The 15,690-nt window shown below is 43.6% G+C and overlaps 7 protein-coding genes across 7 annotated transcripts; 3 read left to right on the top strand and 4 right to left on the bottom strand.

The window, feature by feature from the left end:
* Positions 1 to 17: 17 nt before the first annotated feature.
* Positions 18 to 1,171, bottom strand: K450DRAFT_232805 (uncharacterized protein). The gene is made up of 4 exons (XM_051587654.1): positions 1,080 to 1,171; positions 604 to 983; positions 417 to 535; positions 18 to 318 (listed from the first exon to the last, which is right to left on the bottom strand). Exons 1-4 carry the CDS (start codon positions 1,129 to 1,131, stop codon positions 105 to 107), a joined length of 765 nt encoding a protein of 254 aa, XP_051446387.1. The 5' UTR covers positions 1,132 to 1,171; the 3' UTR covers positions 18 to 104.
* Positions 1,172 to 1,678: 507 nt separating this feature from the next.
* On the bottom strand, positions 1,679 to 2,556 carry K450DRAFT_232802 (uncharacterized protein). The gene is made up of 2 exons (XM_051587653.1): positions 2,244 to 2,556; positions 1,679 to 2,177 (listed from the first exon to the last, which is right to left on the bottom strand). The coding sequence occupies exons 1-2, from the start codon at positions 2,498 to 2,500 to the stop codon at positions 2,060 to 2,062; spliced, it is 375 nt and encodes a 124-aa protein (XP_051446386.1). The 5' UTR covers positions 2,501 to 2,556; the 3' UTR covers positions 1,679 to 2,059.
* A 1-nt stretch (position 2,557) lies between these two features.
* Positions 2,558 to 5,306, bottom strand: K450DRAFT_232800 (uncharacterized protein). The gene is made up of 4 exons (XM_051587652.1): positions 5,059 to 5,306; positions 4,848 to 4,997; positions 3,324 to 4,599; positions 2,558 to 3,250 (listed from the first exon to the last, which is right to left on the bottom strand). Exons 1-4 carry the CDS (start codon positions 5,221 to 5,223, stop codon positions 2,850 to 2,852), a joined length of 1,992 nt encoding a protein of 663 aa, XP_051446385.1. The 5' UTR covers positions 5,224 to 5,306; the 3' UTR covers positions 2,558 to 2,849.
* Positions 5,307 to 6,121: 815 nt separating this feature from the next.
* On the top strand, positions 6,122 to 7,275 carry K450DRAFT_232797 (uncharacterized protein). Its single transcript, XM_051587651.1, has 4 exons — positions 6,122 to 6,165; positions 6,248 to 6,335; positions 6,438 to 6,622; positions 6,696 to 7,275. Exons 1-4 carry the CDS (start codon positions 6,154 to 6,156, stop codon positions 7,089 to 7,091), a joined length of 681 nt encoding a protein of 226 aa, XP_051446384.1. The 5' UTR covers positions 6,122 to 6,153; the 3' UTR covers positions 7,092 to 7,275.
* On the bottom strand, positions 7,110 to 10,682 carry K450DRAFT_232788 (uncharacterized protein). Its single transcript, XM_051587650.1, has 9 exons — positions 10,448 to 10,682; positions 10,290 to 10,371; positions 10,106 to 10,225; positions 9,904 to 10,045; positions 9,525 to 9,841; positions 9,220 to 9,453; positions 8,015 to 9,151; positions 7,464 to 7,936; positions 7,110 to 7,393 (listed from the first exon to the last, which is right to left on the bottom strand). The coding sequence occupies exons 1-9, from the start codon at positions 10,582 to 10,584 to the stop codon at positions 7,366 to 7,368; spliced, it is 2,670 nt and encodes an 889-aa protein (XP_051446383.1). The 5' UTR covers positions 10,585 to 10,682; the 3' UTR covers positions 7,110 to 7,365.
* Positions 10,584 to 12,999, top strand: K450DRAFT_232780 (uncharacterized protein). The gene is made up of 8 exons (XM_051587649.1): positions 10,584 to 10,934; positions 11,009 to 11,259; positions 11,343 to 11,453; positions 11,518 to 11,682; positions 11,745 to 11,981; positions 12,090 to 12,235; positions 12,303 to 12,768; positions 12,836 to 12,999. The coding sequence occupies exons 1-7, from the start codon at positions 10,781 to 10,783 to the stop codon at positions 12,532 to 12,534; spliced, it is 1,296 nt and encodes a 431-aa protein (XP_051446382.1). The 5' UTR covers positions 10,584 to 10,780; the 3' UTR covers positions 12,535 to 12,768; positions 12,836 to 12,999.
* A 519-nt stretch (positions 13,000 to 13,518) lies between these two features.
* K450DRAFT_232770 (uncharacterized protein) lies at positions 13,519 to 15,621 on the top strand. The gene is made up of 6 exons (XM_051587648.1): positions 13,519 to 13,707; positions 14,059 to 14,242; positions 14,335 to 14,410; positions 14,487 to 14,715; positions 14,776 to 15,095; positions 15,171 to 15,621. The coding sequence occupies exons 1-6, from the start codon at positions 13,632 to 13,634 to the stop codon at positions 15,432 to 15,434; spliced, it is 1,149 nt and encodes a 382-aa protein (XP_051446381.1). The 5' UTR covers positions 13,519 to 13,631; the 3' UTR covers positions 15,435 to 15,621.
* The last annotated feature ends 69 nt before the right edge of the window (positions 15,622 to 15,690 follow it).

Below are 15,690 nucleotides of genomic sequence, written 5' to 3'. Positions count from 1 at the left end.
GCGCGCAAGAGTCACCCCAGTAATGCGGTTGAGAAAACACAAAGATAAAACTTCTATGTTATTTTGAGTAGGGTACATCTTTCTTATTTGCTTTTACAATATGTCTACAAAACCTTGGCCTCGTTCTTCAACTTGTCGATAAGATCATCAACGCTCTCGACCTTCTTGCCTCCCTGTCGCTTTGCTGGTTCCTCAACCTTAATGGTCTCTAGTCGTGGAGTGATATCAACCTTGAGTTGCTCGGGTGTACTCTTAGTCAAAGGCTTCTTCTTAGCCTTCATGATGTTTGGGAGTGATGCGTAACGGGGTTCGTTCAAGCTGCATGCGTGAGAAAAAATAATTGGACAAAGGCAAACACAGATGAGTCGACCTAGTAAAGCTAAACCAATTGAACCAAAAAATCATGAATACGTTACCGAAGATCAGTGGTAATGATGGCAGGGAGTTTGGAAGAAATTGTCTCAAGACCGCCATCAACTTCACGGGTAACCTTTGCCAAAGTGTCAGTGATCTCGACTTTGGAGGCGAAGGTAGCCTACAAGAAATAGACGGGTTGAGTTGTCAGACTTTTTCTAAACGATACAGGGCGAGAACAGCTCTTACCTGAGGCCAGTTGAGGAGACCAGCAAGCATCTGGCCAGTTTGGTTGGAATCGTCGTCAATGGCTTGCTTACCGAGGATGATCAAGTCAGGCTTTTGCTCCTCAGCAATAGCCTTCAAGAGCTTGGCAACACCGAGAGGCTGAAGCTTGCTATCATCAGCTACTTCAACGTGGATGGCTTTATCGGCACCCATGGCCAAAGCAGTTCGCAAAGTCTCCTGAGACTTTGCCGATCCGCAAGAGACAGCAATGATCTCGGTAGAAGGCAATCTTTCCTTAATGCGAACGGCTTCCTCCACAGCAATCTCATCAAAAGGGTTCATGCTGTGCTTGACATTGCGATCGACGTCGGTTTTGGCAGGATTCACACGAACCTTGACAGCTGAGGTGGAGTAAGGCAAGTGTGTGCACAGAAGAAGTTAGGTACCATTGAAAGCACAGAGCTGTTGTTGATGAGATGAGATGGATCAACACTAACCATAGTCAATGACACGCTTAACAGGAACGATAATGCGGAGTGATTTGGACATTGATGTTTAGAGACGGGGGTGCGGTGGAGACAAAAGTGGGGAAGTAACCCAGGCAGGCTTTCAACAAAGAATTATGTGACGTCGGGTCTGATCGTTTCCAGGCACGTGAAGATGACTTTGTAAAAACTGAAAGGCATTGGAGACTATAGCCGCTATGCTAATGATCCTAGGTCAGCAGTACACTTTGAAAACAATATGAACAAATTCAATCCGTAGATTTTTGTTTGCTGGTTCGGACGTAGCTTGATACAAGCTACTCCCCACCTTTCTGCTTCAATCCGGTGCGGAGGCGTTAAATTTAATGTGTCAGCATTTGCTGATGTGTAAATTTTTGCCCTGTCCAGGAAAACACATAGAAGCTGAACCTTCCCATCAGTACCATTTTATAAAGCAGCGGCATAAGCACTCGAGTCGTAAGAAGTTTGTCATTTCACACTTGCTCAGATCACCCTTTCAATTTTCAGGAACACTGTCCCTTGTCTTGGAATTGGCCTAGAATCCTGAACCATCTTCCTCTCCTGCGTTCCCTTATGGGAGTTTATACATACTTAGAAGGATGCAGATTTTATCGTGATGCTTATCATGCAAAGTAGACTAAGCTATTACTGTATTACTTGCAGCACGACCTCTATGACTTGACAGTGCATGCTTCCGAAACATAGTCCAAGTCTATACGAGTGGAAAGATATATTTTTGTTGAGATAAAGGAATTAAACAGGGTTTTTGATAGGTATAAAGCCTTCGCTGGGCCCATGGATGGGTTGAAAAGAAATATAGATGGTGCAGATTATATAAATGTATGACCCAGTCTCATTCACCCAAAAGATCGTTTACGTTCAACATAGAACGACTTTTGTTTGAAGGATATTAAGTAAGCTAGTAGGACGAATGGTAGTGTTTCGCGTGGGTTCCTTTTCCATCTGGTCCTTTACATTATCTGGCATTGACAACCAGCTGCTTGGTGTTCCAGCCAAAGCGTTTCCATCTCCCTTCCCCATACCGATGGAAGCATTGCATCTTTGGTATTGTTACAGTAGTTGATCAAACTATGACAATAGAGTTCATGATTAGCATATGTACACCCCAAAAACTTTACTTGTAGTGATACTGACTCGCGGGAAGCATCCGAAACAGGTATGCAGTCCATCTGTAGCTGTTGCTTAAGTTTGTCGCTTTGTTCCTGCAGTTTTGCTAGCCTCTTCTCGCCTGCTGTGAATTTTGGTTCGGCTGCTCCTTTTGGCTGTAGTAAAACCATAGTGTAATGTGATGTGGGAAAAAAAAAAGAGTGTAAAGAAAGAACAACTAGAGTGAAAAGAGGATAAATAAAAAAACTTGGGCTTTCATGGCTAATGTAAGCTTTTCCTCCCATTTGTACCAGAAAACAAAAATGCGGGCGGACGTCTGTCGATCGTTTCTTCCTTTGAAAGATCAACTTAAGGAGGGAATATCAACCCTATAGCTATTGTCCGGTATGATGGTGTTTATTAAATTGCTTACAGTATGCAATCATGCACACAGTGCCCATAATATCGACGTATAAAATCGATCCATATCTTTTGTCATAGAAGGAAGAAAAATAGAGAAGTAAGACGATGAAATTAGAATATAAGCGAATAATGGACATGAAAAAAAAAAAAAAAAAGATATTGCGAAAAAACTATTTTTGGGGGGCATTGAAGCCAGTAGGTGAAAATGGGCAGCACTCAAAAGTAGTCGATTTACTTTTGGGAAGACTTGACCTTCTCGATCAACATGTCGACGACAGAAGGATCGGCCAAAGTGGAAGTGTCACCAAGTTGATCAGCCTCGTTGTTAACAATCTTGCGCAAGATACGACGCATGATCTTGCCAGAACGTGTCTTGGGCAAGTCATTGACACAGTAGATGGCCTTGGGAGTGGCAAAAGGCCCAATGACTTTGCGGACTTGTAGAGCCAATTCCTTTTCCAAGCCTTCGCTATCCTCAATATTAGGCTTGAGGGTGGTGAATGCATGGATACATTGACCAGTCAAGTCATCATGTCCACCAATAACGGCAGCCTCAGCAACAGAGTGATGTAAGATGAGGGCGGATTCAATTTCGGCAGTGGAAAGACGATGGCCAGAGACATTAATAACGTCTAGTATAGTACAAAGTGTAATAAGGTTAGGAACACAACCCATGTCTTCTCAGCGTTCTTTTTTTTAACTTACCATCAACACGGCCACGAATCCAAATATAGCCATCCTTGTCACGCGATGCACCGTCTCCCGTGAAATAGTAACCCTTGTAAGGACGAAGGTATGTGTCCAAGTAACGGTGATGGTTGTTGTACACGGTACGAGCCATAGATGGCCAGGGCTGAGCAACAGCCAGCACACCGGTGACATCATTGCCTTCGAGCTCCTTTCCAGAGGTGGGGTCAAGAATAACAGGCTTGATACCAAAGAATGGGAAGGTAGCGGAACCGGGCTTTGTGGCGATGGCGCCAGGAAGTGGGGTCACAATGATGGAACCAGTCTCGGTTTGCCAGTAAGTGTCAACGACAGCGCAGTTCTTCTTACCCACCATCTCGTTATACCACTCCCAAGCTTCAGGGTTAATGGGCTCACCAACGGAACCAATGACTCTCAAAGTGGAAAGGTCATAACCATCCAACCACTTATCACCCAAACGGCGCAACGCACGGATAGCGGTGGGGGCAGTGTAAAATTGGGTAACCTTATGCTGCTGAACAACCTCCCAGAAACGGGATGGGGTGGGGTAGGTAGGGGTAGATTCAAACAATAAAGTGGTTGCACCTAGAGTCAAGGGACCATAGACAATGTATGTATGTCCAGTAATCCAACCAATATCAGCCATGCAGGCAAAGATATCATCGGGATGATAATCGAAGATATACTTGACAGTGGCACCGGCTCCGAGCAAATAACCACCAGTGGTATGCATGACACCCTTAGGAGTGCCAGTGGATCCAGAAGTATAGAGCAAGAAAAGGGGATCTTCGGCATTCATAGGCTCAGGGGCGCAGTAAGGGCGAGCCTTTGCCATTTCATCGTGCCACCACAAATCACGTCCATTAGTCCAGGGAACGTCAGCACCCGTGCGACGGAAAACGAGGACGCTTTCAACAGAGGGAGCGGTCAACAAAGCCTGATCAACGATGCGCTTAGTGGCAATGGCCTTGCCACCACGCTTGCCTTCATCAGCGGTAAGAACAACCTTGGCGGAAGCATCTACAATACGGTCACGGAGAGAATCCGAGGAGAAACCAGCAAACACAACGGAATGAACGGCACCGATACGAGCACAAGCCAAAAGGGCCACGACAGCTTCGGGAATCATAGGCATGTAAATGGCGATGTTATCACCCTTGCGGACACCGAGAGACTTGAGGACATTAGCGAGACGGCTAACTTCTTGCAAAAGTTCACCATAAGTGATGTTGCGGACGGAGTTGGGCTCATCACCTTCATGAATGATGGCAATCTGTTATTGAAAATTTCAAATTCCAATGTAAATAAGGTCAATGTTAGTATGGTAAACAGTAACTATATTTGCATTTTAAACATATATCAAGGAGTTAGGAGGCGCAATTAGGTATACACCCCGAGAAGTGCCATCCCATGCAAAATCGGTAAGATCCGCAAGTAAAGGCCACTTCTTGGGGCTTAAACCTTCAGCCTCATCCAAGCTATAGGTTTTTCAAAATCATGTCCTCTGGTTTCGTTACATACCTTGTTAGGATTTGCCAATGCGTGACGGTCAACACAGTTGTACGAAGCGTTCAGTTCACCCTCCAGAAACCATGCCACGTCGCCTTGTTCAAAACCTCCACTGCGAACAGTTGTGAACGGCTTAGACCAAGACAAGAGTTCTTTGGAGAGCTACACATGTCAAGTTAGTAACGTATCACCCCATGGATAGTCAGTTGATTTCTTGACTCACGTTAGAGAAAAAGGTGTCAGGATCCTCGACACTTTGCTTCCACAGTTCTTGGTACTTCTCAAACGAGTCAACGTAAGGAGTAGGAGCACTGGCCTTGTCCAGCAATCGCTTGGGAACTTGGTAGATAGGGTCAACAGCAACGTTTTCGGCTTCAACAGTCATCATAAAAAGAAGAAGAGAAGGGTAAAGAAAGAAGAGGGTAAACTAATGGATGGCAAGGGGAAATATACCAGTGAGCAGACTTTGAGGGGAGGAAGAGGGCGCGGGTGAGAAAAAATGGTAGGTAGCCTCGTGTCACACGCTATGTGGAACCCACCCATCCACAGACAGATTTCTTTATGGATCTTCGCTTTGGCTATTTTCTGTAACGTTAGATAATATTTCCCACCTGACCGTTGTTATATTAGTAACGTAACAGTATCATAGAGTTGCTCCATGCTACGCGCTAAAGCTACTATGCTATCACTTTTGTCCATGGTTCGATACAGGCTGTAGGTACACATATTTGGGGGGAGGGGGATGTTAGAGACCACTTTTCAAACTAAAGTACACTGGGTAAAACTAAGAAAAATAATAACAAACGCTTTGCGAGCTGCCGTGGTGGCGCTATTAGACTTCTTAAAAATCATATTTGAAAACCCTCCTTCTTGCTATGTGCACACGCCAGATGTTCGTTTACAAAATCGATTCTGACATTTATTAGGCGATAATTTAAAACCTTTCGACACTCTGCAGATAACAACGATGAAATCCCAATCTAAACGCAGGCCAAGCGAATGAGACACGAAGAAAAAAAATTGAGTGGACCCTGTACTTGGTGCAACGTAACATGATGTCCACAAATCGATGGATGTAGTCGATTACGCTGCTGACCTACAGATAATCGATGGACCCTGTTAGAATATGTACACAACATATTATCACACGTTCTATAGCATATTAAATTTGTCTCCAAGTCTAGTTCGTTAATTACGCACAAGTGACTTCAATTCGACGTGATTTGGGACAGACGCACCACCAAAAATTCCGGGAGAAATAGAATGACTGGTTGATTATTTTGGACCAGTATTCTTTTTTTATACCATTCCACTTGCAATGTCACTCAAGGTATGTACGAGTGCAGCTCTAGTTCATAGACTATGCGGGCTTTTTCTCTCTGTCGAGAAGGTGCTTACTCGACATGTCGCAGTTCATTACCCAAAAAGTCGCCCAGGCAATTGACGAAGACCTCATGTCAGCAGCTGGTGGATTCTCGGTTGACCAACTTATGGAACTAGGTAGGTGTGGGGAAGTTAGACTTGACGTGGAGGCGGACTCCACCGTTTGAAATTGCAGCTCAGCATTATCTCATTAAACAAATTGTTCCACCATCGACGCAGCTGGATTAAGTGTAGCGCAAGCCGTCCAAAAGACTTACCCGACTCAAAAGCATCCACGTGTACTTATTTGCTGTGGTCCCGGAAACAATGGTGGAGATGGTCTTGTTGCTGCTCGCCATTTGTTCCATTTCGGCTATAAGCCTAGTATCTACTATCCAAAGCAGAGCAAAAATGATCTGTATAAGGTAAGGAAGACTATCTGTCGAAATACATCTCGCCCAGCGTATAACTTTTTGACATCATCTCGGGGGGTTTCAGCGTCTTGTCACCCAATGCAACAACCTGAATATTCCATTTGTAGAGAAGGCGTCGCCTAAAGAAAGCGATATCATTGTTGACGCAATCTTTGGCTTCAGTTTCTCTGGCGATGTGCGCGACCCTTTCAAGGAAGTGGTTCGTGATCTCAAGGAAACTCATGTTCCCATTGTAGCCGTTGATATTCCATCAGGATGGGATGTGGAAAAAGGCGACCCAGAAAATCAATTTTTCTCTCCTGACACCTTAGTGTCTTTGACAGCACCCAAGTTATGTGCACAGGCGTTCAAAGGGCGTCACTTCATTGGTGGGCGATTCGTTCCTCCAAGCTTGGCCGAAAAATTCGACTTGAAGATACCAAAGTATCCTGAAGGGGATCAAGTCGTGCAAGTTCAATAGCAACCATTGTGTCATAAGCTGTGATGGGAAAAATGTTGACGGATTATGGTCAAACATATAAATCCTCTGACATTCAAAGGAACCCAAAATTGAAGACAAAACCACTTTGGATTTATTACAAGACGATGAGAAAATAAAAAACAAAAAAGGTACTAGTAAATGGCAGTGTTGAACGTGATATATCGATTAGTGTTGAACTGTACAAAGTGTGTGTTATATGTAAAAAGATGGCGTGTATATTTTTTGGCGTCTTTCTTCTATTGCCTCATTTCTCTTAGGCATTTTCTACGTATTCTTCTACGCTGTAAACGCAAAATTTTGCATTAGCGCAGGCAAGTTTCATTCGTGCAGTGTAGAGACGGTCAAACTTACCTTGGAGCGACGCTCTTGGTCTTGAGTAGGACTTCGCGCCATTCGTTCTCAGGGTCTGAAAGGAAGGTAATGGCACCGCCAGCCCCAATGGACATCTCAACATGAGTGGCCTTCGTGGAGGCAATAGCTGTACGGATCACCACAGAAAACTCTGCAGTAGCTTTACCGGTCGCAGAGTTAGCATCACCAGCTGAGAAGTAGCCTAGGCAACCAGAGTAAATGCCGCGAGGAATGTGGTGCTCCAATGTATCGAGAATTTGAACAGAACGCAGTTTAGGAGCCCCTGTCATGGACCCAGGAGGAAAGCTGTTTTGAACCGCACGGACACTATCAATGTCGGGGCGGAGTTGCGCACAGACAGTAGAAACAAGGTGATGAACTTTCTCGTATGTCTCAACGTGAATTAACTTTGGAACAGACACCGTCTTGGGTTCGCAAAAATGAGCAAGGTCATTACGAATAAGGTCCACAATCTACAGGTTCGCCATAATATTGATTAGCAATGTAATTTCCCCAAAATTTGTACAATATTGTAGCTATTTTACACTCACCATCAGATTTTCCGCGCGTTCTTTGACATCACTCCAAAGGGCCTGCATGCGTCTCTGATCTTCCAATGCAGTTTGACGTGTACACTCCTCATCCATATCGCAGTCGATTTCAGGATGATCATCGCAAACACAAGTGAGGCAGCGTTTGACGGTTCCTTTGATTGGCTTCATTTCAACAATGCCGTTGCCGTCTACCTTAAGAAATCGTTCTGGGCTGGATCCCATCAGACTCATCTTGAACGTGGGAAACGACAAAGCAGCAGAGAAAGGTGCTGGATTGTTACGTCTTAAGTGCCGTGTATACAACTTGGTCAATTGAGGGTCGCAGGCATTGGTAGCAATGTCTTCGTGCAAAGCATGTCGAAACTGAGTAGTCAAGCAAAGTTCATAGGATTCACCTTCCCTAATTTGCTCAATGCATTTTTTGATAGAGTCAATATACTTTGAATGGGTAGTATCCGGTTCGAAAATGTCCTCCTTCAAGATAGGTTTGTTATCCGGTGGCGTTGGCAGTCTTGAGTTTGTTGGGATCGGCGAACTGCAAGCTGTTTCCATTTGGCTTTGTCCTAGTCGTTGAGCAATAGAAAGAACAAGCTGCTTGTTGTTCCTCATCCAATCTCGAGATGCTTCTTCGGAGAGTCCGACCTGAGGAAACTTTGACTGGCCACACTTCACTAAGCAGCAGATATAAATATAGCGCTCCTTGACGTCAAAAGCGAAGTATTTGTCAACAAAATGAAAGGCGGCGTCCGGAATTTCTTGACAACGACAGCAGTTCTGCTCTGTAGGGGAATCTGGTCCATGCATCTGGCAGTGGCACTCTTGCTCCTTTGGTACATGGTATCCCGCCAAACTTTCTCTCTTCATTTCGTATCCAAGATAACCCACCAATCCACCTCGGAAAGGTAATGATTCCAAAGCACAATCACCACCGTCGTTAATTACTTTTTGAGGTATGGCGTTGAAGTTGGACATGATGCTGGAAATGCGATCGTAAAATGTCTCGTTGGCTGTTATATATTCCCGTGTACTAGCAGTGCCTGATGTAGTGGTGACTTCCTTATGTAATGTTGAATAACTAATGGTGAAAGCCGGGTCCACAGCTAGGGTGCTGAACTTGGAATAGGGAGATTGTTTCTATGGAGAATACGATTAGACTGCTGACGTCTATCCATTGCTGTATTAAAAAATAACAGGAAACTTACCATGGCACTATCAAGCCAAGTGATTGGTATTTGTTCATTCTGATGGCTAGCAATTATTTCTTCGAATAAATCCCCAGAATTCACTGAAAAATTCTCAATGTCGACAGGTAGGATGCGAAGCTCATGGTGGTTATGGATACCATCAACCATTACATTTTCCATATTAGCATCCGCTACGACAGAGAGCTTAAGGATGCTACTTGGAATGCGCTCTTTCCTCAGCTTTTTCCCAGCCTGATGAACGATGTTAAACAAAAACAGGTAACTTTGATGAAGACAAGGTTAAGGATTATGTATATTCATACCTTTGCCATCCAATCCAGTGTCAGCTTGCTAAAGTTGGACATCATGCGCACACCATACTCTGTACAGATAGATTCGGGGTGAAATTGGACACCCCACAGAGGAAGACTTTCATGTCTAAAAGCCATCAATGTTCTTTTGCCGGAGTCTACGGTTTCGTCATTTTCAAGTGGCGGATGAGGAATGATATTGGCGGGATCGTTGTGCAAGCCATTGGCCAATTCTCCTTGATCGCTGACATAAGGTGCACTTTCTAAGGCTTCCATATCAGCATCCTGTTCACTGCAGTATGCTGTCACTTTCAAGCAGGCAGGAAGACCTAATCAATACAAGATTAGACCTCAGTCAACGATTTTTTCATTTGTACCGTTTGTCACTTACTTTCCGCTTCGACCACCAGGGAATGATACCTTACGGCCCAAAATGGGACAGGTAGGTGATCTAACACATCGCCTGAAGATTTTTGTTCGGTTCTTACGATCTGGGAAATTCTTCCATGCATAATGCGATGTGCATACCCGATCTATTGCATATTATTAATTACCACCTTACACTTTTCAAATTGTCAGAATTCAGCTATTACCTTTCCGCCAAAAACATGTGCAATTCCTTCATAGCCAAGGCACACACCAAAAATCGGGATTCTCAAATGATCTGGACCATCTTTCTGTGCTTGTAGTAATGGGGTACACAATCCAAAGTCCTACAAGGATATGGTTGAGTATAAGCTGTCGACAGCAAATGCCAATCAATTCGAATAAACCTACATCCGGATGCTCCGGACGACCCGGTCCTGGTGATATGACGATATTATCAAAATGCGGCAAAACACTGGATACGAATTGTGGCCTAGGAGGTGGGTAGATTATGAGCAGTATGAGTGGCTGGACCATGAGAACGAGGCATTGACGCTGAATGCACTCACCATGTGAACTGGTCATTGCGAATGATCACTACATTAGAGGGTTCTGGGAACAGTTGTAACAGGTTGAATGTGTACGAGTCATAGTTGTCGATAATCAGAGTACGAATTGTCATCGAGTTCCTGGCCAAAGAGACCATTCATGACAGCTGGGGTTTAATTTTTTTTTTTCTTCTACCAGAGCGGGGTTAGGTGTAGAATGGTCCAATGGAACTCGTCACGTGCAGGACCACGTTGAGCCAATACCAGCCAAATTCCTGCCACACATTTTGAAATTGACAATTGTTGTGTCTCGTGCTGTTGTTCTTCCTTCTCCCCCAACCTCAATTGTACGTCATGACTACTCCACAGGATCCTTTCCTGGAGAGATCATATACGTCGTCGTCGTCAATATATGCTCAATCCCCCGGTTCAGAACTGGATACTCCATTGCTGGAGAAGGACATTCAGCAACTACAGCAACAACCAGATCCAGCTATTGAGGCTGTCCGTAAGTATACGCCTCGAGTAACACTTTTCAATATGATCTTAAAAGATTGACGTTGCTCTTTCTCGGTTCAACAGTTCGACCAAGAACCTTGACTGCCTTGACTGTTCTTTTGCTTTGCTTACTCTATGTGGCTGTCACGCCAGATATTGATTCAACTGAAACCAATGTTAAACTTGGTATCACAGCTGCTATTGCTTGCTTTGTGTTTATTGGAATGCTTCAGTTCCGAGATGGACCTTTTGTCCGTCCTCATGTCGCGTTCTGGCGAGCTGTTCTTAGCTTGAGCGTATTATATCAAATGGCTCTGGTCTTTTTCTTGTTTTTGGTAAGTCACACCTTCTGTTATGACGCCTCCGTGATCTATTATGGTAATATTGACTGATCCTAATAACACCTCATCTGTTGCAGAACAAGCATCAGGCCCGACAAATGCTTAAGTTTGTATATCCAGAATTAGGTGTACCACTTCCTGATCGATCTTACGCTGAAGGTTGTGAGTTGACCATGGATAATTTGAAGGTGAGTCACAAAGGAAATAATAGCGTGATGAAGCTAAAAGATCTGTGAATTAACATCACATTAGAATCAAATCGATATTTTTGTCTTGGCCCATGTTCTTGGCTGGTACGCCAAGGCACTTATTCTTCGAGATTATTGGTTCTGTTGGATATTATCCATCATGTTTGAAGTTATGGAATATTCGTTACAGCACCAATTGGCGAATTTCGCTGAATGCTGGTGGGATCATGTAAGCTGATGGGATGGGCAGTGTTACTTATGAGTGGTGTTGCTTACCCCCTGCGTTAATAGTGGATCCTGGATGTTTTGACCTGCAACTGGCTCGGTATTTATCTTGGCATGAAGACATGCGAGTATTTCGAAGTCAAGCACTATTCTTGGGCTGGCCACTTGCGACATATCAAGGGTATCAAAGGAAAGGCCAAGCGGGCGGTTCAGCAGTTTACTCCTCATGACTGGACTCGCTTCGAGTGGAAGACAACTAGCAGCTTTAAGCATTGGATGGCCGTCATTGCACTTCTTGTTGTGGTAAGTTGGGGGTTTATACCGCATTATCCTGGCCATTATTTCGTAGACATCCCACTCACTCATTCCTTTTTTGTTTTACGTCGTTGCCCTTATTTTCCTTTCTTTCAGTTTTTGCAATGCGAACTCAACTGCTTCTATCTGAAATACCTCGTTTGGATTCCTCCGGAGCACCCTCTACTCACCTATAGATTAATTCTCATATTCTTCTTTGCTCTTCCAGCAACGAGAGAGGCATACCAGTATTTGGTAGACAAGTGAGTTCTCCCTTATATCAAAACGGGTCATCTTTACCCACTGCATGTATACTCATCCAACTTACAGGAATACCAAACGCTTTGGACCTCATGCATGGGTTATTCTTGCAAATATTTTCACGGAGACGCTTATATGTATCAAGTATGGCCGTGGCGAATTCCCTGAGCCTGCTCCTCTATCAGTAGTGGTGTTCTGGATCGTCTTCACTTCCTCCCTTGTTCTCTACACTGTTTGGAAATTTTGGTGGCTACCCAAAACGAGAAAGCAGAAGGCGGGTGGTGCGAAGAAGGATGAATAAAACTATGTTGGTAATCTCGGATCATTAAATTAGTCACAATAATCTCCAAAATCTACGTATATTTTTATTTTAGTTCTATGAAAATAGCAAGTTTGTCATCGGAACGTGGTCTTGTGGAAAGCTAGGTTGTTTTTATTTGATATTCGGTGCAAAATCATCATATCAGCCGATATGAATATTGTGTTGTCGAATGATCTGCCACACTGATGATTGAATTCGCTAACAAGACATGAGGTTTGCGTAGTTTGGTTACTTGATTTGATTCTGCACCACATTTCTGATGCCTTTACGTCAACTTCAGACAGACAAGAAAAGTCGTTAAGCTAGTCACCGAATTCCGCATGGAAAGAACTGCTCTCCTTCATTTCTTCTGAGCGAGTGACATCTACACAAAAACAGGGAGTATTATTAGATCGGTCGGCAGTGAAGCGTTTTGGGCGCCTTCATTCTTGGTACCCGAGTATGAAGGTGGGAAGAAGCGTGATGGACTTTTCGGTTCAGCCACATCCAAACAACGGTACGTAGTGGAAGTACACATGACACACCTACATTAGGTCTACCCGTTGCAGCAATCCGTTACAGCTCATGGATGAATAGGATCGCAAAGTACAGTACTGAAAAGTGTTGTAGACGAAATTTGAATATTCGGCCTGAAAAATGGGTGCGTACCACTTAGGATCTTCCAAATTCACCACAGTAATGTAAACACTGCCCATACAGTAAAAGAATAATAACAACCTTAAATGACTGACGGAACGAAAGTTCTTCTTCAAGCTTCCAATGATGCCATGTTCTCGACATCCTTGACTGTATTTTAATCAAGCGTTTGAGAGCATTTAGGTTAGCCGCAGTGAACATGCTACAGAAGAAAAAAAAATAGCACTCAATTATTTTTTTGCTTGGAATGAGGTTACGGCAATGATGGCTTGCCATATTTGGTACTCAAACGTGCCCTCGCCCCCATTCATTTCCTGTTTACAAGTGCGTTCTGTTGTTGCTAGTTCCTAATCTCTCTCTTATTTTTCATTCTCATTGTGCTTCTTTTATTTCCCGAACTTGTGCGGGTTACTGAAGAGTTGTAAAGTATATACTCCAGAATGGATTTGAGAATTGGCGACAAATACCGTATTGGCCGCAAAATCGGTTCGGGATCTTTTGGCGAAATTTACCTTGGTAAGCTATTCCTGTCTCACTCTACCCTTGTGCGTCTCGACTTGTAATACCACGAAAAGTGCTGTGCTCTTTACCTTTTTCAAGCGGCGCGAGACGTAACAATGGTGCTTCAGCTCAAGCACATGGCAACTGCAAATACGAAGGGACACTTACCACACTTGGCTCCTGTACACAAAAAGGGGTGATTGGGGGTTAGGTGGGGAGTACGTCCGACATGCGAAAAGTTATATGTTTTAATCTAAGTGGGATATCGATCATAGAAGGATCAGATGAAGGGAAATATCGATAGGAGATACAAACTATGTCATTTTGGAGCCCGTCACTAATAAGACATTGACAAACATATTACAGGCACCAATGTCATGACCGGAGAAGAGGTAGCTATTAAACTGGAATCCGTCAAAGCTAAGCATAGACAACTGGAGTATGAAGCCAAGGTATATAAATCATTAGCTGGGGGCTATGGTATACCAATGATTCGTTGGTATGGTCAAGAATGCGATTACAACGCTCTTGTTATGGACCTTCTTGGACCGTGAGTATTTCCATTTCCTTCTTTACCGATCTCACCCAATTGCGACTTGATATGGGGTTTCGATTCTAAATCTGATCGTTTGCTTGGAATAGATCGCTTGAAGATCTCTTTAATTTCTGTAACCGTAAATTCTCCCTGAAAACAGTCATTATGCTTGCGGATCAAATGGTATTTTTCAATCCAAGTTTGTTTAAACTCGCTGATTCATGGCCCATGTTTTTTAATACCCATTGCTGCCATTTAGATTCAAAGAGTGGAATTTGTTCATTCCAATAACTTTATACATCGTGATATCAAACCAGACAATTTTCTGATGAACGTGGGTAAAAAGGGCTATCAGGTCAACATGATTGATTTTGGTTTGGCCAAGAAATACCGCGACCCAAAGACAAGTCTTCATATACCCTATCGAGATAACAAAAATTTAACCGGAACAGCTCGATATGCAAGCATCAATACCCATGCCGGTTGTGGTAAGGGCGTATGAGATGTGAATGGTACTGTATGGAATGGGCCACTAACGCCTTCAACAGAACAATCTCGACGCGACGATTTAATTTCACTTGGATATGTTCTTTTATATCTTTATCGAGGGTCCTTACCGTGGCAGGGATTGAAAGCAACTACCAAATCGCAAAAATATGATCGAATTATGGAAAAGAAAATGAGCACATCTGTACAGTCATTGTGCTATGGATTACCTTCAGAGTTCGCAGCATACATGACGTACTCCATGTCACTTCGCTTCGAGGACAAACCTGACTATAGATATTTGCGAAAGCTGTTCAGAGACCTATTTGTTCGCGAACGCTATGTATGGGATTATATTTTTGATTGGACACTTGTGAAGATGGTATAGTGCTCTTTTTTCACTGTTGGAAAGAAATGATGCTTCATCAGTCGCTGACTCTATGGAAAAATCTCTCAGGACAAAACGGCTAGAACAGATCCAGTCGTGAAACAGCCCACAGCAGCAACAACAGTGGAACAAAATAGATATGGACAACAATATGTGCGAATAGGCAATAATGCAGTATTTACTGTCGTTAGACAGCCTCCACCTACAGCGTCAAGCAATACCCATGCAGACCTCGCATCAGCTGCAGCACTTAGGAATTTAGCGAATCGAGCAGCAGCTACCAAGAGACGTAGCGCACCTACTCAAGCTGTAAGCGCGTATCAAAGAAAGTAGTTCACGCACAAGTGAAACCGATTTAATTTGCTTTATCAACTTCACGTTATGTTCCGTTCCTTCTTTCACTATATTTTCCAAGCTGATTACATTATCACCCCTTCTCTCGCATCTCACTGCTTTCGTTATGTTATGTTCAATTCTTTTTCGTTCTTTCTGCATGCAACTTACACTTCACTAGTCGGCACCCTCTTTCTGTTCATACGTACCTGTCTTTCTTTACCACACAACAACTATAAATCTGGACTCTCTGATT

The sequence above is a fragment of the Umbelopsis ramanniana genome (genome assembly GCF_025399195.1).
Source record: "Umbelopsis ramanniana AG unplaced genomic scaffold K450scaffold_15, whole genome shotgun sequence".
NCBI classification, from domain to species: Eukaryota; Fungi; Mucoromycota; class Umbelopsidomycetes; order Umbelopsidales; family Umbelopsidaceae; genus Umbelopsis; species Umbelopsis ramanniana.
The sequence above is the reverse complement of the archived record's forward strand: the minus strand, read 5'-3'. Positions and strand labels throughout refer to the sequence as shown.